The sequence below is a fragment of the Phalacrocorax aristotelis genome, chromosome 8 (genome assembly GCF_949628215.1).
Source record: "Phalacrocorax aristotelis chromosome 8, bGulAri2.1, whole genome shotgun sequence".
Taxonomy (NCBI): domain Eukaryota; kingdom Metazoa; phylum Chordata; class Aves; order Suliformes; family Phalacrocoracidae; genus Phalacrocorax; species Phalacrocorax aristotelis.
The window spans coordinates 28,926,681-28,953,845 of NC_134283.1; the positions used below are offsets into that span (position 1 = coordinate 28,926,681).

General features: G+C 38.1%; 1 protein-coding gene across 2 annotated transcripts in view; it reads left to right on the plus strand.

Annotated features, from left to right (window-relative positions):
• The window catches only part of TENM2 (teneurin transmembrane protein 2), a 632,063-nt gene that overhangs the window by 487,918 nt on the left and 116,980 nt on the right, over positions 1–27,165 (plus strand). For both annotated transcript variants that reach the window (XM_075102131.1, XM_075102132.1), the window contains 2 exons: positions 12,967–13,089; positions 23,937–24,142. In XM_075102131.1, coding sequence (XP_074958232.1) covers positions 12,967–13,089; positions 23,937–24,142 — 329 coding nt within the window. The remainder of the gene's footprint in view (positions 1–12,966; positions 13,090–23,936; positions 24,143–27,165) is intronic.

The following is a 27,165-nucleotide window of genomic DNA, read 5'->3' on the forward strand; positions in this document are numbered from 1 at the left end:
AGCAGATTTTCTCTATTAGACCATAAAATCAAATGCATCTTTTTCAAATTTAAGTTGGTGGAAAAAATCTCAGCTGTAGAACTTTCTGGGTACTTAAATGTTAGCAATTTTGTAAAAGAAGAAGGTAAATACATTGCAGAAATTTGTCAGATACAGTGACACTGAGGACTTTCTAGTAATTTTAAGTTGTCAAGGAGCACTTTGATACCTGCTTCCAAGATGAAGCAAATTCTTGAAAGGAAAAAAAAAAGGTAAATAAATTTCAAAGTGAAGAGTGAGGCTGAAATGCTAGATGGATTTTCAATATAGTTTGGGGTTTGTTGTTTGGTTTTTTTTAATATAGTATTTACTGTTTCATCTGTCAAAGAAAAAAGATATATAATCCTGATTTGTTGCTGGCAACTAGGTGTTACAGACATGAAGAAGTAGAACTTGAGCGTTAGCTATGAAGTACTAATGTGTAGTTGTATCTGCCCTGTATCGCTTTTTGCCCCTTGTAGTGTAAGTTGTCTTCTCTTTGAAAGACCATTCCTGGTTATTCTATTGGTATTATTAAGTAATATTGTTACATATGTTAAAATTTATTGTATTAATCATTTAACACAATTCAGTTATGTTTTACAAAGTGTATGTAATTGAAGCCAAAGATTTTTGAGGGTATGTAATCTAGCTCATATTTTATTCTATGATTCATTAATTAATTGTATTCAGTGATGCATATGCTAGTGCATTATCACTAATGTACAATTCACCCTCCAAATTAAACTGGTGACTTTGGAGGGTAAAGTTTTTTATGGGTTACATTGCTGTTGCCTGTACAAAACACTATTTTTCAGGCATTGTTATGATATTCGCAGTCTCAAATACTTAAAATAAATAGACAAGTTCTGAAGTGAAGCTGTCTCCACTGAAGTCAGTGACAATTTTGACCTTGATTACAATGATCCTTGATTTTTAACAGCTCTAAACTGACTGATAATAAGCATTCTGCATTGCTGACCTCAGACAGTGGAATTGGCTTCTGCACCATTTTGTATGCAAGGCAGAAAGCTTAATTAAAATTATCAGGTATCAGATGCTCTGTACAATAAGCTGGCTTCATTTTTCTGTTGTGGACAGCAGCTCCATCTGTAACAGCGTTTTTCACTGTATCTGCTGTGAATTTTGTTATATCAAGAAGATCAAAATGAGCTAGTCTTAAAAACCCATATTATAAAGGCAATTTAAGACATAATAGATAAAGAACAGTAATACAAATATTAATATTTCATTAAATGTATATTGTGGTGGTGTTCCTTAGATGAATAGGGGTGTAGGTATCCAAATTAAATATAATTTTCTTCCATTATGCATGATGCACAGTGCTTGAAATGGCCTTCTGTAGACTGGTGTGCTATCATGATGTTTCTCGGGACCTAAAATGCATATGCAAGCTTTTTTTCATTCCTGTATTGGCTGACGAAATTGTATAACCGCATGTTTTGCTGATGCAACTGGTAGTCATATATGAACACACACACACACACACACAGGAAGAAATTCTTTGTAAAATATATATTGCTGCAGTCTGAAAACTTGCAACCCTGCCACTTCAAAATAAAGCAGTGATCTGAAACTAAAATCCTGACACCATATAAACCCTTCATTGATTTCTCTCTTTTCTAATGTACTTCCATATTGGCGTGGTCACACTGAAATCATGTCCTCAATTGCAGCTTGCACTTCCTTACCTGCTCCAGAATTCTAGATGGGAAGATGAGAAGGCATAGATACAGGAGAGCTAGCTTTGTTAGAAAAATTATTTTTCCTGTGAAGGCAAAATAAGCAAACTTCAGACTTGGAAACCTGCCAAGAATAAGACAGGTATAAGTTTAAAAATAAAGTATATTCCAGTTATATCAAACTCTTTACGGGAAATGCTTAACAGAAATCACGCAAGGACAATGGGAAAAAAATTTCTCAAAAACATAACTGAAGTCCAATTTGATAATTGTTTAGTTTTAAAAAGCTACCTTTAAAAGAAAACACAAAGGAATATGAGTTGCAAGGCTGTAACTGACTGTTGTAGAAGATATTTATATTTGTATATTTGATTTTCATATATGTTTCTATTCTGGATCAGTAGGACATCTAATCCACAATACATTAATAATGTCAGCTTTGCAAGGCATACAGGAGGTCTAAATCTGCCTAGATGCTAAATATAATCTGTACCTTTATCTCAATATCAAGATATGATCTAGGCTATGTTTATATATACCTTTTGAAGCATATTGGGAAAGAAGTATAAACAGTTTTTAGTGTTGAAAATGAATGAGAAGCTTTGGGGGAAGAAATCGTATTTACTTTTCACCTTCAGACATTTCCTCTTTGTAATGAACTTTTAACTCAATGATTACTTTGTGTAGAGAGTAAAACTTTAAAATGTATCACTCATACAAGGTTTTACAGTCAGGTGATTAAATTAAACTATTCTGTATAATTTCTGTTAAAGGAAGAATATACTCTGAGATTAACAATTATACTTTTTTGCACTGTGGGCAGAAATTTGGCCATTCATAATCATGCAGTTGCACTTCATTTAGTGTATGCTAAGGGGTAACAAGGGTAAGAAGAATTTTCATATCAATGTGGCTAACAATCAGAGGTTGAGTAAAGGTCTGAATGCTTTGGAACAGTTAGATTATGAAAATCTTGTTCAACATGTTTGTAGAGATTAGGGAAGTTGCAGTTTTGGAAGATGAATGTAGTTGAATAAATGTTTGACATGGTATCCCTTAGGGTTACAATCAGTATTAAAAGTAAAGCAGTTATTCTAATTCTTGTAAGTTCAGGCATCAGTAATTTAAGAGAGTATATTTATGTCTATATTCCTTGAAACACCAGTTTCAAGTCTCAGCTAGGTTATTCCTCCTCTTGGAAACAGAATAAAGACGAGCTGGGTACTATGTTCACGATAATGGTGTCTTTTAGGTGTGAAATTAAAATTGGATTCAATTTGCTCTGTATTAACATTAAATGCTCACAATTGCTACAGAAAAAAAGAGGTTTTCTGTTGTGCTTTAGTCAAGAGCATCCCTTTCTGCTATTCTAAGTGTATTTTAAATGTGACCATGTTTTGGCAAGGCTGGCAGAGTGGATATTGTATAATGTGATTTGGGACCTTACAGGCTGAAAGATGCTGTGTTAGGTAAATAAAAACATAAACACTTTTCTTGTTAGTGACGTCCATCTAGTTCAGATGCAAGACCAAAAAGATTGCAGACATGACTCTTAAAATTGCCAGAAGAAGTTATTTCATTTCATACAGTCTCAGGAACTGATTAATCTTGTGCCAGTTTTCTACACTCTGTACAATCTAAGGCCTGTCACGAGAATAAATGAATAGTGCACTGTATTCGCTTCTCTTTTGAGGTCTTTGTCGTGAGATTCCAGATTTTGAATGTAACATGCAGTGCTGTTACCCTTTCTGTGACAAAAAGATTGCTCAAAGTGGCACAAAATCAAAACATTTCAGTAAAGAGGACTGAAACAAGAAAAGTCGAAAAGTCTAAACCAAGGATTCTTTCTCAGTCCCAGTCTGAATGGTGACTGGGGAACTAACAACCACTCAAGGTACAATTCTTGTTCCTGCAGTCCGAAGCTCTGCTTGCCTGTTGTTATCCCTGTAATTAGGAGCCAGGTCTTCGCATCCTCCAGTTTTCCCACCCCAAAAGTAACTGCAAGTTTGTGTAAGCTTTTCAAGTATTTTTGGAAGCAGAAAGACTGAAGCTGGACATAGAGGAATGAACTTTGAAAGCACCACATTACAGATAAGCACAAAAATCACACTACTACTGGGATTTGTGGGTGTATCTTTCATGCTGTGCTTGGAAAATTCATTCCATTCAGTTTACTGATGTGCATGGGGAAGGAAATCGGTCAGCTTGGAGGGGGTGTGTGACCAATTTAAAAAACAAAAAATAGCTTTTTTGGGGTCCCCTGAATTCTTCCATATGAGCACAGTGACAATGAACTATTTTTTAGCTCTCCTTCCATCTCCTTTTTCATCTTTAATGACATTTAGTCAAAAGAAAGCAATTAATAAATATCAGCAGAAGTTTTGCTGCTGATTATAACAATACACTAATTCATAGATCCTTTATGGTATTTCTATAAAATGCTGCTTGGGCTGGATGCTTCATAAAGCAAAAGCCCTGTTCTAAACAGTTTATTGTCTAAAGGAGTTTACATGCTGAGGGTGAAATTATGCCTAAGGATAGCTTATGTTTAAGATTGTGTGAAGTCAGCTTTCCTTTCCACTGTGTTTTCAAAAAGGCACAATATCTCCTGTGTCTCCCTGGTGAGCAGAAAGAGCATGCCTGACGTCTCTGCCATAGCAGGGAGGCACCGTGCGTTCCACTCTTGCACAGCAAGCACTAGCCTTTCAAACAACGCAGCAAGAAAGGGGTCTGCCTCTGTTTCCCTCTCCTAATGTCCCAGAAAGTGAGGTGCTGAAGTTCAAGTTTTACTGTGACTGCGTTTATAGGATCACTCTTGGATTAGTGAAGCACAGAGCTGTATGCTGTCCGCAGCTGAGAGGACTAGCAGAACGGGTAGCCTAGTATCTATTACATTCATTGTTTCATAAACTTACAGGGTAATCAGTCCTCGTGGCTTTCCTCATGTAGTCAGAAAATACACTCTGCCTTTCTCTTTGGAAAGTTACAAGAAGTTGTTTTTGTCATTATTTTAAGTAAAGCTATTGAAGAGCTCAGGCACAGTTAACAAGAGTAGAAACTTGTCGATGGGTAATGTATAGAAGTTTGTATGTGGATAACAGTATCAGCTTAATTCGGTTGATGGAGAAGTGGAAAAACCACATTACAGCATATAAAACCATGCATCAGTGCCATTGTAGTTAATGGAATTCTCCATTTTTAACATTGTAAACAAAAAAAGTGACTCTGAGAAGTGACAGGCCTTGCTCAATGTTATGTGTAGGATAAATAAGACAGAAAAATGGTTCTTTATTGTGGTCTCCAGCCATAATACAGGCAAACATATTGTCTTAATGAAGAAAGTTCTGTTAATTCTTAAAGTTGTGTATTTTGGTAATGCTTTAAACGGAGTTCCCAAATGTACTTTTAATTTAAATTTATTAGGAGAAAGTAGTGCATACCAGATAGAACACTGATGATTAAGATGATTTACTGAGAATGAATGACCTTGATAGTAAGCCATCTATTTGTTGTTGAGCTTCAGTGGTCACAGTCAATAAGCTGTACTTTTTGCATACATTCTACAACAGTAATATTAAATTTAGATCAAGTGAGCTATTTTTGAAGCACTACTTTTTCTGCAAACAATTGAATCTTAGTCATTAATATTACAACAAGAGTTCATAAATTCCCTAAGTACTGGTAGTCCAAAGAATTTTTTTTTTAACCTGACCTTTAACATCTGGTATCAAATGTAGAAGTTACATTCTTATCTCCTGTGTCCCTGAGACCTCCAACAAGATATTTTGAAGATTCATCTCTCATAATCATAAGGGACTCAGCTTTGCTATTAGTTAGAGTATTTACTGGTGTGCTGGTGAATAACTACACTAGGTTGAGAAACCTGCACAAACTTTGTGGCTTGTCAGCAACTGCCATTTTATATACTACATCCTCAGCCTATTTAGTTGTACTGAAGCGTATGCCCTAGGGTACCTAAAAATCATACTGCTTCTAGGAATTGCTTTGTGGCATAAAAATTCAAGGGTTTGCCTGTGATGCATTGGTCTAAACATTCCTTAAATTGTCTGGGCTGGTGCATAGGTAGGGACATGCTATGGCACAGTGTAGAACATAAAAATGCATCAAATGCTTCGAGAAACGTTGGGACTACACCAAGGAGTCTTGTATATGTGTAGCAGCAGCTGTGTTGGGTGGAATAAAAGTCAAATAATTCATTAACTTATTTCCAGCATCCAAAAGTGGATGTCTTGTACAAAAGGATGAATCATATATGTACTTTTCTCTACTGGTCTTCCAGCCTCTGGTTCTTCTAGGTCCTTTCTGAGATGAGGGCAGGTGGCATAACAATGTTCCTTGCTTTGGTCACTCTTGTCATAATGATTCAATATTGGCTTTGCTTGAAATTTTCAGGGAACATTATCATCTAGCCCAAAATTTCCCTTCAGTTTGATAATACTCAGCTCAGAGCTCATTATCTGATATGTGGAGTTAAGATTACTCCTCTCCAGCATATGTTATTTTATCTTAACCAGGTTTATTTCATCTGCCATTTTCTGGCCCCATCCACTCAGTTGTGCTTTGTCCTTATGCAGTTCTCAGTCAGCCCTCTTCTTGAATCATGCAGGATCAGCAGCAGACTCTGTCACCATCCTTCATGGTCTGTTTTCCTTATGAAATTCTGTTACGTCATATATGATGGGCTTGGGGTTTTTTTAAATCCTATTTTAAACTTTCCTGTGGATAATATATCAAAAATGGCAGATGTCCACACAGCAAGCCATACGGCTTTTGTTTTGCTTTTAGAAAAAGGCCTGGGAATTTGATGAATTTTTCTGAGTTCTCTTGGATACCCTCAGGAGGACTCTGGCATCCTGGCCACAGTGACGCTAGATATTCAAGGAAGAACAGAAAGTTCTGGCAGTTAGTCATGAATTTTAGGAGAAACATCATTGTTTCTCTAGCAAGGAAAGGTGATACTTGTTCACATTGTTTGTTTTAAGACTGCTTCTTTTAAGTAACAAAGACTCGTATTCTTTGGTAATGATTTTCCAAACACTTTAATATATGTTAAAATGGAGGAATCACAGATTAGAGCTTCCCGGAGAAACTGTCCCTTTCTGCTGGTAACAGAATATGAAAGGGCATTAGTATAACTGTGAGTCCAGGTCCTGGGATTCAGCAGTTTTCTCTGAGACAACTGCCTCAGCCACCATTTAATACAAGGAGTCATATATTCCATTCTAGCTGCATACTTACAGCGCTTGTATTCCTCCTGCTGCAAACGCGGCTGAAGGCTGGCCAACAATATTACCAAGCAGCGGATGGTGTCAGCCTCTGTGAAACATATACCACTTAGTGAAATCTGACTTTGCCAGGCATATTTGTTGCCAAGGCCAAATTTTGTGGAAGAGGACTTTTACTGATGTCCACAATGATGAGATACCTTGTACATAAATAATGCTTGCAGAATTGCCCGTCTGACAAAGCCTATCTGTCCTCTCTGTTCAGTTTGCTTTAATCCTAAAACATGTTCACAAAATACTGATCTCAATGGAGATTTAGTTCAGCAAATTCTGATTGTGTGTGTATTTGTGAACTGCCTCGTAACCTCTTCAGACTGAGAGGAGCTTGGGAAGGCTTCTTACTGTTCTTGTTACAGCTACCCAATAATCCGTGCTCCTCAGATAGAGTCATGAAAGCACTAGTAAGAATCAAGTGTAGTGTTTTCAGGCGCCATGCAAGTTTTATCCATGCAGCTCCTCCATTGCTCTTTTCTGACCTTCAGATCCATGCTATTCCTGTCTTGGTCATCTCTTGAGGAGAGGTTGTCAGTTGTGATGAATTGTGTGTTCATTTTGTAATGGGGGCAAGTAATCACTAGGGATTAGGCCTAACACACTCATTTCACTTGTGACTTGGATTGAACTGAACCTGTTTCTCCAGAGGAATAGTAGTAGAACATTAAACTACTACATTCCTCATCTTTTAAGTAACTGTTATTTTATGAATACTAATTGATATCAGTAGGATCAATTTCTGATATCCCTGAGGTTCTGTTGGATGATCAAGAAGTAGTAACTAGTAAAGAACCATGAGTCTCAGCTGAATAACATTTAATACAAAGTAAGCATGCAATAATATTTAATTATTTTTTTAACTTTTTGGCATACATTTATTAAATTTATCCAGGTTCCCCATATATATGTACCCAGAAGTGTAAAACACTGAACTTCTTTTGCTTCATACAAATATGGTAGTGCATTAAAACAATATACAGACCATATTAAATAAAAAACAGAGATGCAGATAGTTATTTGAATATATATGCTATAAAATTACATGCTCCTAAGATTTATTAGGTACCTTTTGTTTCATCATGTCTGCGATCGTTAGGCCTGATTTGGAAATCACACTGATGTTGCTCAAGACTAAGTATACTGGAATAACAAGAGTTAGATCATTGTTCATCTCATGAGTGGGTGGAAAGGAAACTTCAGGTGTTTCCACTCCCCTATAATACAATAGCCTACGTATAGCAAATGTGCTTTTAGTGTTTATTTGCTAATGTTGTTCATGATATAATGGACCAATTTCTTTTTACCTGAAAAGAGGCTGGCCTGGTACCGTTAATATGACTACATATATCCTGACAAAGTGAGATCATAGTTTGATGGGTTCGTTTTGGATGACAATAATTTAGGGTTTAGTAAGCATGACAAGTTGGAAAATGAATATGTGGAAACATTCTGAATTCTGTTCACTTTTGTAATCTTCCCATCTTTTTGAGTCAATTGGATCGATTGAGTCAATAGGGAATACTGAATTTTCTAACAAGCAAGCGGTGCATATCTCCCAGACCTCAGCTGGGAAGATGCAGTAGGAATGGGGAAAATGGTGGACTGTTAATCTGTATATTTCTCCCTCTAAGAAGGAATGCCATAGTGTAAAGGGAAAAGTGCAAAACCTGATTGTGCCCTGCCTGATGGCAGGCACCGAGTTGTACTACAGGGAGATCTCCAGCACATGAAGATATCAGAGGTGTCTCATTTTAAAAATACATGGTCAAAAGTGACAGGAGAGCACAAAGGGAAGACAGAGAGGTTTTTGAGCTTGGAAAACATTGTTCATTTGACTAAACTCTGGATGGAGTGAGCATTGGGTTTATGGACAAATGAGAGAAGACTCAACGAAAGAGAAATGTAGGGACACTACTGAGTCTTAGAGAGCATTCAAGAAAATTTTGTGTGTAAGTTTTGTCATTTTTCTGTGGATTTGTATACCTTTTGGGATTTCTTAAAATAATGTGTGATTCACTCTAGCAACCTCTATCTTATGTAAGTCTTAGATTGATCCATGACAGCTCTACCACCTGGAGTGACAAACTAGTTCTCTGCTTTTGTTCCTGATGGGCATGCAGGTTTAGCTTCCCAAATGAGGCGCCTTCACTCTGTGTGTATGTGTGTGTTGCTGGGTTGGGAGTGAAAGGCTGATTATTACTTTTTACATAAACCCCGAAGGGTTTACTTCAGAATGTATTGTTTTTATATTCTCATTTTTTAGAGAATATAAATACACAATTCACTACCCTAGATGTTAGTGTTGAATGAACCAGATAAATTCTGACAAGCTCAATGTTTAAAACTCAGGTATTAGAAACAAGAACTGAGAAAATATGCTTAAATGTTGAGGGGAAAAAAGCAAACAAACCCAAATAATACCTACAAAACATACGTAACTGCTTTGTAAAATATAATTTATTAATATACTGTACATGTAGCAGATAAAATGACGCTTTTTTGTGTTTTAAATCTTCAGAAATCTGTTTGTCCCTGAAAGTTAGTCTATAAAATCAGGGAGCTCTGGAAATGTATTTGAGTAAGTGGGCTGTTTTGGAAAATCAGTGCTCATCTTGACAATCAGCTTTGGATCTAACTGAGTATCCCAACTCAGCTGTCTGGTGAATACCCTTTGGGGAAAATGTGGCCAGTACTGTACTATCTGATGAAAGTGTGTCATTGGGGAAGAAGACAAAGCCACAGCATCAGAGATTATTTAGTTGTAGTTTCAAATCTAAAAAATAATAAAAAACAGTAAACCAATAGAAAAAATAGGAAACAGGCACAAATTCACTAGCCCAAATTTCTCTTCTGACACACATGCACTCAACTTCTGAGTGGATCCCCATATTTCTAATTAAACAGGCTTCTACTTATTCCTTTGCCGGAGGCATTTTTGTTTGATTAACAGAACAAAAGGTTAATCATACAAATTTGCCATCTCATAGCGTTCTGAAGCAGGAGAGAATAGGTAGCTCCTTGTTCTCCCTGCTCAGCTGCCAGTCAGGTTTGCTGTATGCAATGCAAACACGGAGCTTTCCCCTCAGGTCCCTGTGACATACTTTTCTCGAGGTATTCTTGGTAAAAGGTGAACGTTCCTCATGTTTCAGTTGTCTTAGTGGAAGTTTGTAGATCACGTAATGGATACGTGAGCTGTGCAGGGTATTGTCATCTTTTCTCTGTCTCTGTAAGGGACTATAGCAGATGTACAAATCCCTGCCCCGTTAGGAAGGAGCTCTAATTGCTCCTACCTAATGTGCATCTATGATTAAAACACAGAGCAGTGGAGTTATTAATGAAATTATGGCATACTTGGAAGCAGATGGATCAAAGTTTTTCTTAATACCATGTTAATAAGATCTTTTTTAATTCCTTCTCTGAATTTACCTGGTAATTATAAGTTAGCAACTCTAATTCTCGTGGACAGACTATTAGTTATGATTTCCTTACCTCTTTGTTGTAAGGAATGGTTCACACTTGAAGCAGCAGACTTTCATCTCTGCAAACGACCTACATTTATGGTTACACTTGGAATAAAATTTAAAATAAAAAAATGGCAACTTCGAATAGACAAACTGAGAGTGTAAAACACAAAAGTCTAATTCTCCTCTATGACTTGTTTTCATTTTGGGGTCTGGAATTCACGTAATCTTTATGCACTCTTTGCTTACGGGGGTGGGCTAGCTGAACTCTGTCTTTGGAGCCCTGGTGTGCGCGCATCACGTGGGAATTGCTGACAGCACACACACGCCACAAGCTGCTCTGCTACCTAGCGTCCCCCGGCCCTCTCATGTCTACAGCACAGATGATGTCTCTCACTCGATGGGGAGAGTCTGTATGAGCTAGCGACTTGTTTGTTGTTTGAGCTTTATGAATAATTTTTCAGTTTCATTGCACTACTGAAAAGAAAATCAGTTACTTAAGAATAGACTGAAAAGCTGTTTAAAATGTTTGTTTTGGCAAAACAAAAAAAGTTGTAATTTAATAAAACATTTGATCCTACATAAAATTTTTGTATATTTTTCCAGGAATTCTTCAACATTCCCTAGAAATAGATTTGAGTAGTTTCTTGGCAAAGCATCCTTTTTCAGGTTCATACTTCGTATTTTTTAAAATACCAGATGCATTAATGTATTTTCAAATCTTTTTTTCCTAATAGGAAAAAATTTCACAAATTCAGCATGAATGCAAAATCCAGCAACTGCTCTCTTCACACAAAATATCTCCTGATTTTTGTTGTTATTCTTAGACATCTGCTTGGTCTGTAGGTATGTCTAGGGGAAGGTGATGTTATGGAAGCTGTCTTGCTTCTCAGCTGCTTTTGTCAAAAATATGGAGGTTAAACTCTGCACAGATTGTGTGCTGAGGGATTTCCAGGAGTTGGGATAGATGGATTCTGAGGTGGGAGGTGCTTTGTTTTGTTTTCTTGGGTTTTATGAATATGTATATGAATCGATCACATCTAAACGGATTCCCTGTATTCAGAGTTTTCTGAGTGATTGTCTCAAGCACTGTAAATTGCAGTTCCTGTGAAAAGTCTTCTGCCTTTACCTATCCCTAATATTTAATCTCTGAACACTTAGCTGTGTGGCCGCTGACAGTCCATTTATGACCACACCAGCTCTTCTACAATTGCTTGTAATTTAATACAAAATATCTGCAAATCTTACGTGGATCTGACACTGCAGAAGCAAACAATTATAAGGGTGCTCACAATCTTACAAATTTTCTGTCCCTAAACCAACAGTGGATCGCCTCAAATGCCATTGTAGTATATAACTGAAAATGCTGTTCTCTGTGGTGTGTAGGTTTATATACATCCTGCATAAACAGGAAGAGTGCTGCTAGTGGACGCAGAGAAGGTGAATAAAAACAGCTTTGAGGGCTTTTTTTGTCCCTCACCATTCCTCTGTATTGGGAGGATGCCATAGGGATAATATGATGAAAGTATGGAGATGTATTCAGGTATCTTCTGTTTATACAAGGTGAAGATGCACATAAATCCACTAGCTGAATGATTCAGACCTGTCAAGTCTCATGCATTATGCACAGGACTTACTCAATTAACCCCTACCACAGTGCCTATAACTCATGCACTTGCGAAGGTGGTGCCACAGCCTTTCTCCAGCTCCATATCTTACGTGTCAGGCACAGCTGCACGGCCTCGGCCGTACCTGCGGGCTTAGGGATGGCCAGAGAGGCCACGACGCTGTGCTGCTGCCAGAAAGCTCTGCTGGCAGGCAAACCAGCCTTCCCTGGCCGGGACTGCATGTGGCTCTTCGTTGTGTGTGTGGCCCAGGCGGCCGAGTTCCGTGCACTGGATTAGAAAAAACTGTGGGTTCAAGGGATTGGCAAAGGCCTGGATTTGTAGGGAAAGTTTAATCTACAAGATGAAGACAGAGGCTGATAAATCTGTCGATTTAAGTAAGTTGTAATAACACAAAATAATTGCATTACAATGTGATTAGTATACATAGGCCTAAGCTAATTTTATAATCAACGTATAAATTATCACGTATTATTCGAAGCCAGAGCTAGCAGTCGCGGCAGCGCTTTGTTTCCGCAAACTTATCCCCTTGTAATGCGTGAATCGGCAAGGCAGTACGCGATGCCAGAGCCCGAACAGAGTGCTCGCCCCTCTGCTTCGATACCCTGGATTGTCAGCGGTTTTCCTTTTGTGTTTCAGTAGTTTAGAAGATCTGATAACTGAAAATAAGACAGATTTATGTGAGTCATCGGGGCTTTCTTCTGTTTTTTGTTGCTGTCATTGTTGTTGCTTTTTTTCCTCAGCACGTTAACATTCCTCTAAGCAAGTCGCTTTCCCGTGTTTTCCACGAGACGCTTAACTGACATTAGCTGTGTTCTCTCCCCCACCATTCTCACCTGTGCGGCTTGTGTCTCGGCAGCGATGCACCTCCTGGGGCTGAACTGGCAGCTGCAGCCGGCGGACGGACACGCCTTCGCCAACGGGCTGCGGCCGGGCCTGCCGGGCGCCGAGGACGGCGCGACGCTGCCACCTGGCGGCAGAGGTGAGCCTGCGCGCGCGCCCCTCCGCGCGCCCCGCCTTGCCGTGCCGGCGCGCGCGTGCGTGCAGCATCTCCGACGGCTGGGTTTCAGCGTTGCTGGTTTTCCCGCGTTCTGCCGCGCGCGGTTGCTGGTCGCCGCCCGGGTTCGGCTCTGCTTTGCCCCTCTACTTGTTAGTGCACAAAGTCATGTAACTCCTAGAACCTCACCGACTAATGAAGACGTGTTCCCTCAGACGCTAACGGAGAAGTGCTCAGTCAAAAACCGTACGTTTTGCTGGCTCTGTGTCCTGTCTCAGGGATGGCTTGGAGATCTCAAAGAAAGAGAAAAAGCTTGACTTAGCAGAAGTACGTTGTAATGCCTGGGAGAAGTCAAGAAATTTGGCCTGCAGCCGGGACCAAATCCCTGTTTTTTCTTCTTTCTCAGATATAATTCTAACAGAAAACATGAAGGACAGCAGAATTTGACCCACAGTAAATAATCTGACCTGGGATATTAGTATGAGCAATGTAGGCAACAACTGGATTCTTTTAATGAAAAACCGTGTGGCAGTGGAGGATGACAGACAGAGCAATGAGAAGAATGAGGAAAAATCTGGAAAATGAAACACTTTCTTAAACTAAGAAAGTTACAGGGAAATTACGTGTCATGGAATGGATTTTAATAATTTAAATTGAATGCTTTTTACTGGTGAGGTTCAGGTCTATTCTTTGCTACAATGCAATAATGTTTTCCCTGATTATTAGAAAAATTACAATAAGAAGGCAGAACAGAGCATTTCAATTAGTCAAAGCACCTCACAGGCCTTAGTGTGCCGTGAAGGTGGGATGGGGTGGCTGAGATGGGAATGAAGGACGAGCATCTGCTGTTGGTCAACACAAGAGGTTTTTTCGGAGCTGAGCATCGCCTTGCTCTCAAGAAATATGGCTTGTGTTAAACTTGCCAATTGCTGAAGCAAGCGTTAGAACCAAATGCTAGGATACTTGCATTGGATGTATTGGGGAAAGAAAAAAAAAATGAAAAAAAAACCCCAACCAGTGAAAACAGAGCTGGGGAAGGAAGCTGAGTTGTTCTTTGGTGTGCCCGATCATTTCATGGATTTGCTTCTTTTTCAATAAATTATGCTCCTGCACCTCAGCTTCTTCATATTTTCTGTGGAGGGACTAATTTTGGCTTCTTCCTTTTCATGAAATCCCACATCCTAGTGGTGGCAAAAAACTGTAGATTTTCAGACAGTGGTTTGTTGGCTTGGCTTTCATCGCTGACTGTAGGTCAAACTGGATGAACTGCACATCCCTAAGTACAAGGCAGAATGTTTATATTACTGCTGAACTTCTTCCAGATTGTGCACAGGTGAGGGACCCTATGGTTTTAGGCAGGAACCTGAACAGCTCAAGTCTGCAATTATGGTCACTTAGCAGACAACTGCAGTGTTTAACACATTTCCAAATTCCCTCCCCTGCAGCTTTTTGTTGCCATCTCTGTGGAAATATAGGGCAGCAGGATTGTTGAATCAGAATGTGCTCATCTGCCTGGGGCACTTCAGTGCAAATCCTGGCAGTTTATCCCAGCCCCACTCTAATTAGCTTTGCACGCTTAAAGAGGCTGAGATGCCGGCAAGGAGACAAGGAGACAGAACTGCTAGTTATGTCTTAGATTGCTGCAGTTAGCTTTCCTCAGAGCATGTTGGAAAAGTTTACTTGTTCTTCTGACATTTTGTAGAAGGTTTCTGAAATGTTGGTAATCTGGGCTGAAGCGGCAAGAACAATATTTAGGCAAATAATCTTCCACAGTGGAATAATATGAATGACAGCTTTGGATGAACACAAGGAATATCTAAAAGACAAATCCTCATAGCAGGGAAAGGTGAAAAGTTTTTCAACCTCACCTTTCCTTTTATTACGTCCAAGTTAATATTGCTATCCCAGCAGTTTTTAGGAAAGCCTCTGACAGCTTTTAACACAACATCCATTTCAGGGCTCAGGGCTCTGGCTGTGGAGAGTGACCTTTCTATAATTGACACAACTCAGGATGAAGCCATTCTTTTCAAAACATGGGTCTCCCAAAGAAACCTTTAACCCCCAGACTGAGAACGGCCACTTAAACACAAGCTGTGCCTACTCAGCAAGCAAGGCATTTTAAAGTAGAGCAATTTGGAAGGAAAAAAGAAAAAAAAGCAGATGTTTCAATTTGCTCTACTTGTTCCTTATTAAGAGACTAAATTCTGGTATGAAATAATAAAACTGCAATTTAAGAGGAATGTAAATTACTTTATTACTGCATTTTCTATCTGAATGAAAACAAAATTCACTATTAAGATAACTCAGTTGCAGGTTTTTTTGTAATTACACACTACATCTCACTAATACCGGGGATGGCTGAAAGGAGTAGGCAAGTGCAATGGGTAGAAAAAATCCTCAGTGATGCTGTAAAACTGGAAGTGAAGTCCACTGCGTTCTGACTGTAAACAAAGCACGAGATAGCTGGTTTGGGTTTGGGGGTTTTTTCCTGGTTTGTTTTTTTTTTTTTTTTCCTTTAGGATCTGGAAGTGGTGCTGAACTAGGAGTTTAGATTAAGAGACAAAAGTAAAGAACAATTCCTTTCCTAATACAAATTATAAGGTAGTATCCCTTCACAGTACATAAAAACCAGAAAGTTGGCACCACTGTGGAATTGTGGAATTGCCACAGGGATGAGATAGATAATAATGGCATTGGAAAAAATTTTCTGAGAGTGCAGCCCATTTGTCTGTTACAGTTGCGTATGGGTAATGTTAGAATTTCGGTGTAATAAATCTAAATTAGGAGGAAAAGTGCGGGGGGGAAAATGCATGTTTGGGAATAATTGCTTCTTCACAAAGAAGTGTATTAGATGACCTTATGGGATTTTTCTGTGCCTAGATTCCATTAATCTGTGCCAAAAATATATTCTACATTTAAAATTATGTAGTAAGCTAGACACACATTTCCATAAAATATGTGAGTATCTGTGTGCTGTTTCCTTTCTAATTGACAGAATATACTATAAAAGTCAACTTTAATCATTTCAGAGGACATCTAAGATAAAGTATCATTTATGTGGAAATATCCAAAGTAACTCCAGCTGCAAATCCATGTAAAGAATGCTTCAGTGTAGGCGTTTTTGTTTATGACACATTGTCTTTGGTGTGCTCACAAAGTTAGCAGATTTTCTACTAATTCAGAATTTACTTAGTATTTTTTATCTTGATTATTTGCTATAGTAAGGGCCTATCAAGCTGCAAAACACAGTAAGAGATGGTGACCTCTGGTCCTAGAAACCCACATTTTAAAAGACACCAAAGTTAATTATGGGCAAGGATTGTGGACCTGAAAGATCACCTCAGTTACCATAAATATACTGACTAATTGGAAAAGGTAGATTTGAATGTGTGTTCTGATACTCACATAATCCAGGGTTTGTGTCTCTTTGGACCAACCAGCTTGATCCAGCTTCATGCTCAGTTTATGAGATATTTCACTAAGTCTACTATAGTGTGTGGATTTTGAAAAGACAATTACATTTAATTAAATGGTAAAGTATTGAAGTGTAATGAAAAACACTTGTTTCCAGTTGTCAAGCTAAGCATTTTAAATATAATGGCAATAAGGAAGTGAAGAAAGTTAAATTTGCTGGTAAATTTGACACCATCTTGCTTGAGATGAGAGAGGGGAAAAACATATTTTTACTAATCTAGCAGAAATTTGCCTTGAATAGATATGGAAAGCTAAACTCAGTGGTCATTGCAAAGCTGTATAGACTGTCTTCAGCTCTCTCCATGTGATGTTGAGACCTCTACCAGATGCCACAGCTCCGAGTCACATTTTGGTTTGCAGAGAGGAATTATTACTTTCTAATAGTTAGATATTTTATTAGCAATGCAGCAGACAGGAAACGTTAAAGGAATAACAGAATTATTAAATGGGAAGACTCGCCACCTTTACATATTGATGAGCTGGCCTTCAGGTGCCAATCGAATAGGCCCTGACTTGACTGCCTGAGACACTGTTGCTACCCACAACTGTGTTCCTGCTGAAACCTGCTCCTACTCATCAGGCAGTGTAAGGACTCTGGAACAACTGGAGGGATGTCTTTGTCTGTTGCAAAAGATAAAAAGATGAAACCCTCATACCTCATTAATAATGTAAACAACGTGAATCTTTTGGTTTCTACTATTTCCTTTTAGACGCTTTGAAACAGATGATCAAAATGTAATAACAATCAATGTATTTTAAATGTCACTTCCATTACCTTCATTCAATTTAATCAAGACATGCCATCATTTTCCAGGTGGATTAATCTTATTAAGTAGTTATGTGGCTAATGTAATGTAGATCTTAATTAACACATTAGCAAGCAGAAGTATTAATATGGACGCTATGAAGGCTTGCAGATGTGGTCTTCTGAAAATACACCAGGCTCTAGGGCTGTCTTAGCAGAAGCGAAGTATTTGACTAAGTTCAACACAACAGAAGAGGAGTTTTATTTTTGTGGTTGTGTTGATGATGATAGTACAAGTTGCTGTGTTTAAAGTTAGGTGATGAGGTGTATTATATACCATCAAGGTGATTGTTATGTTGATGTCGAAATTCATGCTAGTATGTGTTTGTTCCTTGTGAAACACAGTGAACTAACCGATCTTTATTTCATTTCTGATATAATTTGCTTTTGCTTCTGAAAACAATGAACCTTGTGAAGGCATGCCCACACAAACGTGAAGATGTGCCTAAATTTTCAGATGTATCAGGGTATTAAGGCATGTCTTTTAAATGTACCTGCGGGGCCAGATCGTTTGACTGCAGCTGAGCCAGATCAGTGGTCTTAAGCAGACACTCTCTTTGCAGAATTTCTTTCCTTTCACCACAATAGAACTATGGAATACTGACCAGCAAACGTAAGATTTTGACTTTGTTTCAGAAGCTGTTTTACTGGACTCCTGAAAGCTCATACAAATTCAGAAGCTTCCTTCTTCCTCACTTCACAAAATAGAGCTCATTAGTACCCCAGCATCTTCAGCATAACTGAAGCACAAGATGTGTCATAGCAGCTTCTCCAGACAAACTCTCATTTTCTGGTTTTTACTTTATTATAGCTGTGGGAATTTGTTTTGCATAAGCAGTCAATCTATTGTACACATTTCAGAAAGAATCTGTTTTCACTTGGGACCGAGGGCACTTAGGTATTAGTAGATATTTTGAAGCCTAAGTTCACAGAGGAAGTGATCGATGTGGTAACAGTGCATAGCACTGGTTTTTCAAATGAAGAAATTTGTACAGAAAAGGCATTTTCTACATTTTTTGTTTGCTTTTCTGAAACAGTAAGGAAACTGGTCATATAAGTAGCAAATTTACTTGAGGAAAAAATCAAGCTAGCATTGAAAACCATAGTCATTCCCACGTATTCTTTTTTGGCAGAAAGTCAGTGGAGTGTATTTTTATGTTGGATGGTTTCCTTTACACAGCTGTACCATAAATTTCTTTGCAATTCTAAGTCATCTGTGCAAATCCCTAACTATACAAACAACAACAGGAAAAAAAGTTCAATGAAAAGGAAAGCTATGTCTGCAGCAGTGATTTGTAAGAGATGCAGAGGTACAGGAAAAGAAGTGAAAGAGAATTCTCTTTAACCAACATTGGTGAAATTGTCCAAATTATATTGGTAGTTCATTGGATCCATTGGAATGGTTATTCTGCTAGATATTTTTCAAGAGTGTTTTCAAGACGCAATTCACAGTCATCACCGTTATTAAGGGCACACAGTCAAAGCGCTGGACTTAATTGCTATTTAAATGTGATGTCTGTAGCGTGACACCACTGGTAGCCAGATTTCATTTTTATTTTTTAATTTTAACTACAGTATGGGAGAGGAGCCTATAATGTATACTCAATAATATCTGGTTTCAGTGTAGATACAGTTCTGCCTCCATAGCTGACACTGCTTGACATCAGTTAAATTAAAGGCTGACTGGGCAAGTCCTATCAGCTACCACCTTGAAACTGACCTCCAGCTCAAAGATGAGGCCTGCTGACAAGTTAGCAGGGAGAGTTTGCATTGCTGTTGTCATGTATTGCCTGTTTCATAGCTTCAAAAGCAAATATACTTGAGCGCTAAAACAGTCTTTTCAAATGTATATGCCAAAATAGTAATTCAACTGGGTAAATAATGCAGCAGTTTAAATGAATAAGTGTTATTTAGTTGATAAATATATGTTTGACTGAGCGATTGAAGTGGCTCCCCTGGGTATGATGAAGAAGCATGGTTTTAAAACTCTCTTTTGTAGATGTTTATAGAGAGAAAATCACAGAAAAGAAGTCACGTATCCATGGCATTATGAGACAAACAGATGAAACTCTAAAAGAGTCACCCACAGCAGAGATAATGATGTCGGGATTTATTTGTTCACAATAGTATGAGTTGTTTGGGCTAGTCTTTCTTCCCAGATTTGTCAGTTTGTCACATCTGTAACTTCACTTAAATGCAGTTGATGTTCTTTGAATGTGATCTGCCGTGGTCCGTCAAAATGGAAAAGCTTCTAAAGATAGCTGGAGGGAGCGGCTCAGGTGGCAAGATACATTCTCTACATTAGGAGGTGAAGACTGAAGGGAACTGTAAAAAAAGTTTACTTTAGGAGTCTCTAGAGACAGAGCTTATAAGTGAAGCTGTTAGTGCAGAAAAAGCCATTGCAAATATAAAACTAGGATGATGTTCTGCTTTTCACGTTTAAAAAATAAACAAGCCTGTTGACTAATAAAAGAGGTTCAGCGGTCATACCTACTTTGCATTTCATTTCTCTATTTCTAACTTGGGGAGGAAGGAACATGAAGAGGCCAATGTTGACACACCTCCTGTAATATTTTTATGTGGCTGCTCTGCATCACTCATTTTCAAGGTGAGAATTTTTAATAGGTCATTGTTAATATTTCTACTTTATCTGAGAACATCAAGATCATGACCAGCTCAGGTGCACTGGCTGTGTAATAGCAAAGACTAGAACCAAGAGGGTCTCACTAGTTTTGTGTCTCATACCAACAAGGGTAACTCAGCAAGAATTTATGAGAGTGTGATTCAATAATGCATAATCTTCAGAGCTCTGAAAGCTTGCTAGACTTAAAACTCCGGAAGTTGTTAGTTAAATTTGCAAATATAAAACTTGTATTTTAGTACAACTTCAAGCATTTCTAAATTGTATTATTCCAGCATTGTAATGTAGAGCCATTAAAAACAGAATCTCATGTATTAAATTCTTAGAAGCAAAAATAAGGATCCTTTTCAGCATGCTGGAGGTGAGGCAGCAGCTGTTTCTCACAGACATGGCACAGGCTGGGTATAAAGCTAAGGCATGCCGTACTACAAAAATATAGACTTGAAAATAAGGGGTCATCCATCTGTTCCATTCTTTGTGGTAGGTTAAGTACATCTCGATCACTTGTGATGGTTGCTTTCCTAACCCGCTTTTAAAACCCTCTGCTGTGTTGAACCCCTACAGCTGTCACAGTTCTCTTCCTAGATAGATTTTCCTGAGACACTGAAATGTTCCAGAAGGATTGGTTTGGACAACTACAGACCAGGTCGTTTATGTGGTAGAGCAAAAAAGAGGGATCTATGAGGAGATTCTTCTGAAGACAATGTCAAACTGAACTGAATCATTCCAGTATTAGGAACCTGAATCATGCCTCTAGGATGATTGATCATTACAAATTCAGTTGTCTCATCTGCAGTTTTAACCTATTTTTGAGTTAATAACTTCAAAATTTCATGAGAAATATAAAGGAAAGATCTTTTTCTAACAACTTCTTGTTGGAGAAGTTTGACATCCAATGTATTTGTTTACCTGTGAAGTGCATGCTGAAGTAGTGTGAATGTAACTCTGGTTCTCTTAATGACTGGAATATTATCTTTTTAGCTTAATTGATGTATTTGAGGATTCTTGACTCCATAAAAATACCCTTTCCCAAACAGAAATAGAAAACAGATTTCTGGAAAACCAAAGGAAGCTAACGCTAAATTCAACCAGAAATACTGAAACTTGAGCCTGTATAAGATTTAATTTACAAAGTTTTAATTCCAGGGAATATATACCTAGCAGACTTGGAAGTAATGTAATTAGCAAAAGTCATTAATTGATGGTGGTGTTTTGGAGCTGTTTTAATAGCCAATGAAACCATAATCTCCAACAGAGGCTATGGTGCCCTTGCCATTTGCATGCTCAGTAAGCTTGCAGCACTGGATAAAAGTGAGGCACAATGGCTGACGCACTATTCAGTCTAATTTCTATTTGTTGTAAGTGAAAAACATGTGACTCAGTAATCTGTAAAGCAGATGTATGCGTGAGGACATTCTAACACCACATCACTTCTTAAAGTGTTCTGACAAGGATTTGTTTTTCTAAAACTTATTCTGTGGCATAGTGTGTCAGTATGTGTGTCAGTAGCCATTTCAGTACTTAATACCCTTCAGATATATATATGTGTCTATATATATATGTTATATGGATGTTCATGACATGAGGTAAGTGACTATAAGCTGTTTATTTTTTAACTAATTGGAATATTAAATTTGTGCTGCTAATACAAGCCATATGTCTGAATGTACATGACCACTGCTCCACTGAATTCTAGAACTGTATTAAAAAGTATAAACTATTCTATATATACCGTATTAAAAAGTATGATGATAAAGTATTGCTTAAAAAGAAACTAAATGAGAAGCAGATTCCAACTTCGGGGGGAGGCTTCTGATTTCAAACAGATCTAAACTCCAGATTCCCACCAATTTTACATGTGAATTTCAATTATAGATTACACTGACTTCAGTAATCTTTATGTCAATGATTTCCACCAGCTTCCATGGACTGGAGCCACTTTATTGTAGTTGTGAAATTAACCAAATTGAAAAAAATATATAATGCAGATAATTCATTGAGTATAAGGAGTCTATGGACAGAGTCATAATACTGGAAGAGCCACTGGTCTATTAATCATAGAATTATTAAGGTTGGAAAAGACCTCTAGGGTCATCAAGTCCAACCATCATCCCAACACCACCATGTCTCCTAAGCCATGCCCTGAAGTGCCACATCTACATGTTTTTTGAACACCTCCAGGGATGGTGACTCCACCACCTCTCTGGGCAGCCTGTTCCAAAGCCTGAACACTCTTTCAGTGAAGAAATTTTTCCTAATATCCAATCTGAACCTCCCCTGATGTGATTTGAGGCCATTTCCTCTCATCCTAAAGATGGCTCTAAAAGCCTAAAGGCCTAAAGGTGGCTCTAAACGCACACTGCTTGACATTCTTAGCCACTTTTCCTTTCTTTGCAGCCTGTGCTTGACCTTCTTCTGCTTGCTTTTTTTCCTTAGTGCTGTGATGTTGTTGTAGACCCATTAACACAGAAAATGAAGAAACAAACAAGTTGCCAAAAACTGCATAGGAGTCGGTATTCAGAGCATTCTTTTACAATTGCAAAACACTGCTAACATAATATCTGTTTCATTATGTACAAGCGTAAGTGCCGCCAACATAGATAATTTGGAATCTATAATTGAAACCATGCTATTGCAGCTCTCAATTAAAGACAGTCAAGACAGAAAGGCTGTTATGTACTTACCTGCTGGAATTATATGTCATTCTGTGCCATCCTGTTACGTTCATACAGTGCTGGAATATATTTCAAAAGTAACTTGCCATTTATTGAAAATTGCATTGCACCATGAAAAAAAAAAAAGTAAACATTGAGTATTTAACAAATACTGTCAGGTTGTATCAGAGTTACTGCTACCATCCAGTGTGTATTAATGGTTATATTAATGATACCTTTAATTTTCTGTGATTGTTAACAGATATTTCCTGTGGTTTTCTGGTCTTTGTAGTGTCTGTTGTAATAATTTTAAAATGGATTTATCACCATGTTGGTTGAGAGTACGGAACACAAAACCAAACATCGCTACATACTGTAGCTTGAAAGCACTGCTAACTCTTCACGCATCACACTCCATGTTTAAAACGTGTAGCCTCAGAACTGTCCTGTTCAGCTTAGAACAGAAGGGATTTTCACCATGTTTTAAAGGTTGACTGTTTCATGGGCTGGAAGCCAGAGCACTCAACCAGAAAGGTCTTGTATCTTATCTTCAATAATGCATGGTGAAGAACCGTCAAATGATGGATTTTAACTAACCACAGCACGAGGGAGAGAGACTTGTAGATAGTCCCTGCTTCAGGCAGAGAGAACTTAAAAGGCAGCACATTGAGTTACACTAACTTTCTTTCAAGAGGGAGAAGGCGCATGTTAGAGTACTGACACTGTCCTCTCAATCCTTTTCTGAGCATTTCATTTCTTCTGTCAACTCTCTTGTCTATGACCTGGAGTTTATTTGACGACTTTACTGTATAAAAGAATGGTAATAAAAGTTTGCAATGAGTTCATTTAGAACGAAGCTACCTCTACAGTTCACTTTCTGATAACTTTTTATACCCTGGTTGCGTACAAGATGCGGCTGGAAAGAGCACAGAGAGATTCATACGTGCTTAATTGACTCTCTACTGTTACTATATTTGATCAGTAACGAGCAATTGCAGAACTAAAGGGTTGGAGGGATTAGAAGATTGCAGATGCTCCACAGAAAAATGTTCACAGCATTCTTATTTCAAATATAGGGGCCAAATTCTTATATATTGATTGAAACAGCAGGCAAATTGCATGAGAAAAAGAAAAAAGAAAAACACTTACAGTGGGATTTAAAAGCTGGCATTGCCACAGATGATCAGCTTGAATGAATAAAAATACCTGTATTAAAAACAGTTATCTCATTTGATTTCTATTTGCTTTTATTTTATAGGACCATGGGTCACTAGGAATAGCAGCATAGATAGCGGAGAAACAGAAGTTGGCCGCAGGGTCACCCAGGAAGTGCCCCCTGGAGTTTTTTGGCGGTCTCAGATCCATATCAGCCAGCCACAGTTCCTGAAGTTCAACATATCCTTAGGGAAGGATGCTCTTTTTGGTGTTTATATAAGAAGAGGACTCCCACCATCACATGCCCAGGTACTTTATCAGCGAATTTGTTGACTTTAAATATCAAAATGCAAAAGTTTGGAGCATCTGTGTTAGATTTGTGTTGGAGCTTACGGAGCTCAAGTTTAGGGATTCTGTGCACTATCGTGGGAATTGCTTAATTTGTGATATTTGACTGAACGCTCTGATACCAAGATTTCTAGGTTATTACATACCTTAAGAGTACATTGATAAAAAAGTAATCAGTGATGCTGTTTTTGCCATTCAGGTTTTTAAAATAAGTTGCGGTTGGGCACTCAAGGTTTTGAGACAAAAAAACCTCTGACAAAATGTTGGCACTAACTGGGATAAACCTATTCAGTTGTACAGCAGTCAAAAACCATGAGTGATGATGGTCAAACTCACAGTATCAAAGCACTGCATACAGTTGGAATGCATGCACAGCTAGATGTGTTAACATATAATTTGCTATATTCATAGAAGTTCTAATTGCTACAGGGTGTTGGAATGGTATTGCTGGGGTATGCAACAGACTTCGGCATCACTGCTACCCGTCCATATTAGAGAAGATAATGCAGTGGCCATGTATTTGAGAGCTTTAACTCTGTTTCCCTCAATCACAGTACTTAGGTACAATATCTGACTCAGACATGGGGAAAGTCTTGCAGTTGGGAAACCCAATTCTTTGTGATTTCTAACCAGCCTCCGAGATGAAAACTCAATAACACCACATTTTTATAGTGACCCTGTAGTACAGAGCTAAGGGCTGTAGGTAAAGATAGTCTTAAAGTTAGTGAGACCAAACTTAAGTATCTTTTCTTCTAGGCTGTGCAGTGGTTGTTTTAATTTCTTTGCTGTGAGAAGATATAGCTATATTTTCTATTATGGAGATATTTTTTTATTATATTAAAAAGTCATTAATGTGAATCAAAGGGTTCCCATTTACTTAGGTTAGAACTGTATGAGAAATAATATATTTGCAGTTACATATACTAAAAGGAAAGAGCCTCCATTGTTTAGAGAGCAAGGGAAGCAGAAATAACAATCAGCTTTTGGAAAGCCCCCCTTCGTGCATATCCTTTCTGCTAAAAATTGGTTCTTCATTCAGAAATGGTCGTCTAAACTTAAAATGCTTCATTTAGTACATGATTTCCAAAAAGCAAATGTAGAACTCCGTGATCCCTTTTGGGAAAGCCCTATTTAACATTTAACATTTCTAGATGCCTTGCCCTGATTTGCAAAGAAGTGCTACTACATCTTTTTTTCATTTGGCCAAGCAGACTGCAGTTACATAAATGGTTAAAATGTAGTACCTAAGCTAAAAGCCCAGAGACTTTTACATAATTGCATTGCTACATATTGCCTGCAAGGAGATTTCAACCTAAGTGAACTGTGTCCATGTGCATGCACAAACTCATGGTACAAACAGTGAACAATTAATTTTCTGGGGAAAACTAATATTAACTGAATTTTGGATCTGCTGCCCAGTGCGAGGCACATTTGTAGAACTATTCTGCATTGCCTCTTGTTCCTTGGTGTTTATTACTGCCTGTAGCCTGAATTGAGAATGAAAATCTTTAAACAGAGTTGCAGGAAAGGAGAAAAGAGGTTTACATGGGTTTATGACCTCTGCTTCTCAGAATTTGTGAACAAGGAGCTTTACTATCCAACTCCATCAAATTCCTATAGTACGCTGTTTTAAAATGTTCTGTGAGTTATCGAATGGATATAACCAACTGGTAAGAAATAAGGACCCCCCAAGGAGGGGAGAGCAAGTGGTCAGTTTTCCATAGAGATAGAGGTAGCATCAGCATCCTGAAGTTCCGTACAAAGACTAGATAAATGGGGGAAATTGTAGAGGGCTGTTGACTAATTTTCAGCCATTGCCAGACATCCATGCAACACAGAAGAGACCTAAAGAGACTGTGTTCCAGGGTGGGAGCCTTTCTTAAGAACGTTTTGATTTTTGTTGTAATACTTCAATATGCTGTCTTGAGGGCGAAATAATGTCTATGGATCTTTAACTGTTGCAATGAGGTAATGGTATACTTCGTTGAGCACGTCTCATTTGATTCAGAATTTTGACACTCACTTCCCCTATCATTCCACCATGAAAAACCCAGCAATTTAGTTGAGGAAAACAAACAGAAGTATAAATCATGAAGTGAAAATGTCTTCGGGCAACCAAAGCTCCTAAGCAATCATCAAGGTTTGCTATAAATACAGGTTAATTATAATTGTCTGACGAAGACATGATGGAGGTATGCCTGTATCTTTTACAAGAAATCCAGTTGGATGTAACTGGTAGTACAAAATATATTTTTAATTCAAGCTGAACTTTAATTTCTATTGCACTGTGATCAAATGTATTTGTTCTAGGTTTCATTATGATGTTCTCATCTGAGAAGGCAAAGTTTATCTTCTTTCAATCTGCCTTACGTGGATAGGATATAAATTTAGTGACCTTTCTGTTAAATTAAATAATGAGAAATATCAACTGTGTTTCCTACTGATCTATATTCCTCCTCAGAGAACCTGTTTTCCAGTCTTTGGAGGAAGCAATTCCAACCTTCTTCCATAACTGGAGTTAATGAAATCCACCAGTATAATTTGCAGAGTTACTTTCCCATATTCATGCAGGGTCCTGATGCTTGTCAACAGGCAGTTTTGCCCAGCAATCAAAATTCAGCCAAGCTGCTACCAATAGAAATAATTTTAGAAAAAGAAAGGCAAGCTGTTATAGACCTGAGTTAGTGAAAAGAAGCCTTGTTCTGACAGAAAGGAGCAGAATGGTTTTGTATTAATGAAAATAGTCTTGATAGTTGACACCAGATGATACTTTAAAATTGAAATTTAAAATCCTTGTTTCTGCAGGTTAGGGACAAGAGCTGTAAAGCAATGAACAGCTACGCTTGACAGTTCATCACTGATCAGTGCTGGTATGTCAAGCCAAGTAAAATCCTTTGTGGGAGCAAGTCAATAATCAGCAAATTAGGTACATGATTAACCTAAGACAACAAGATGCAGTTCCTGTCTGAGAGCCCTGCTGAGAT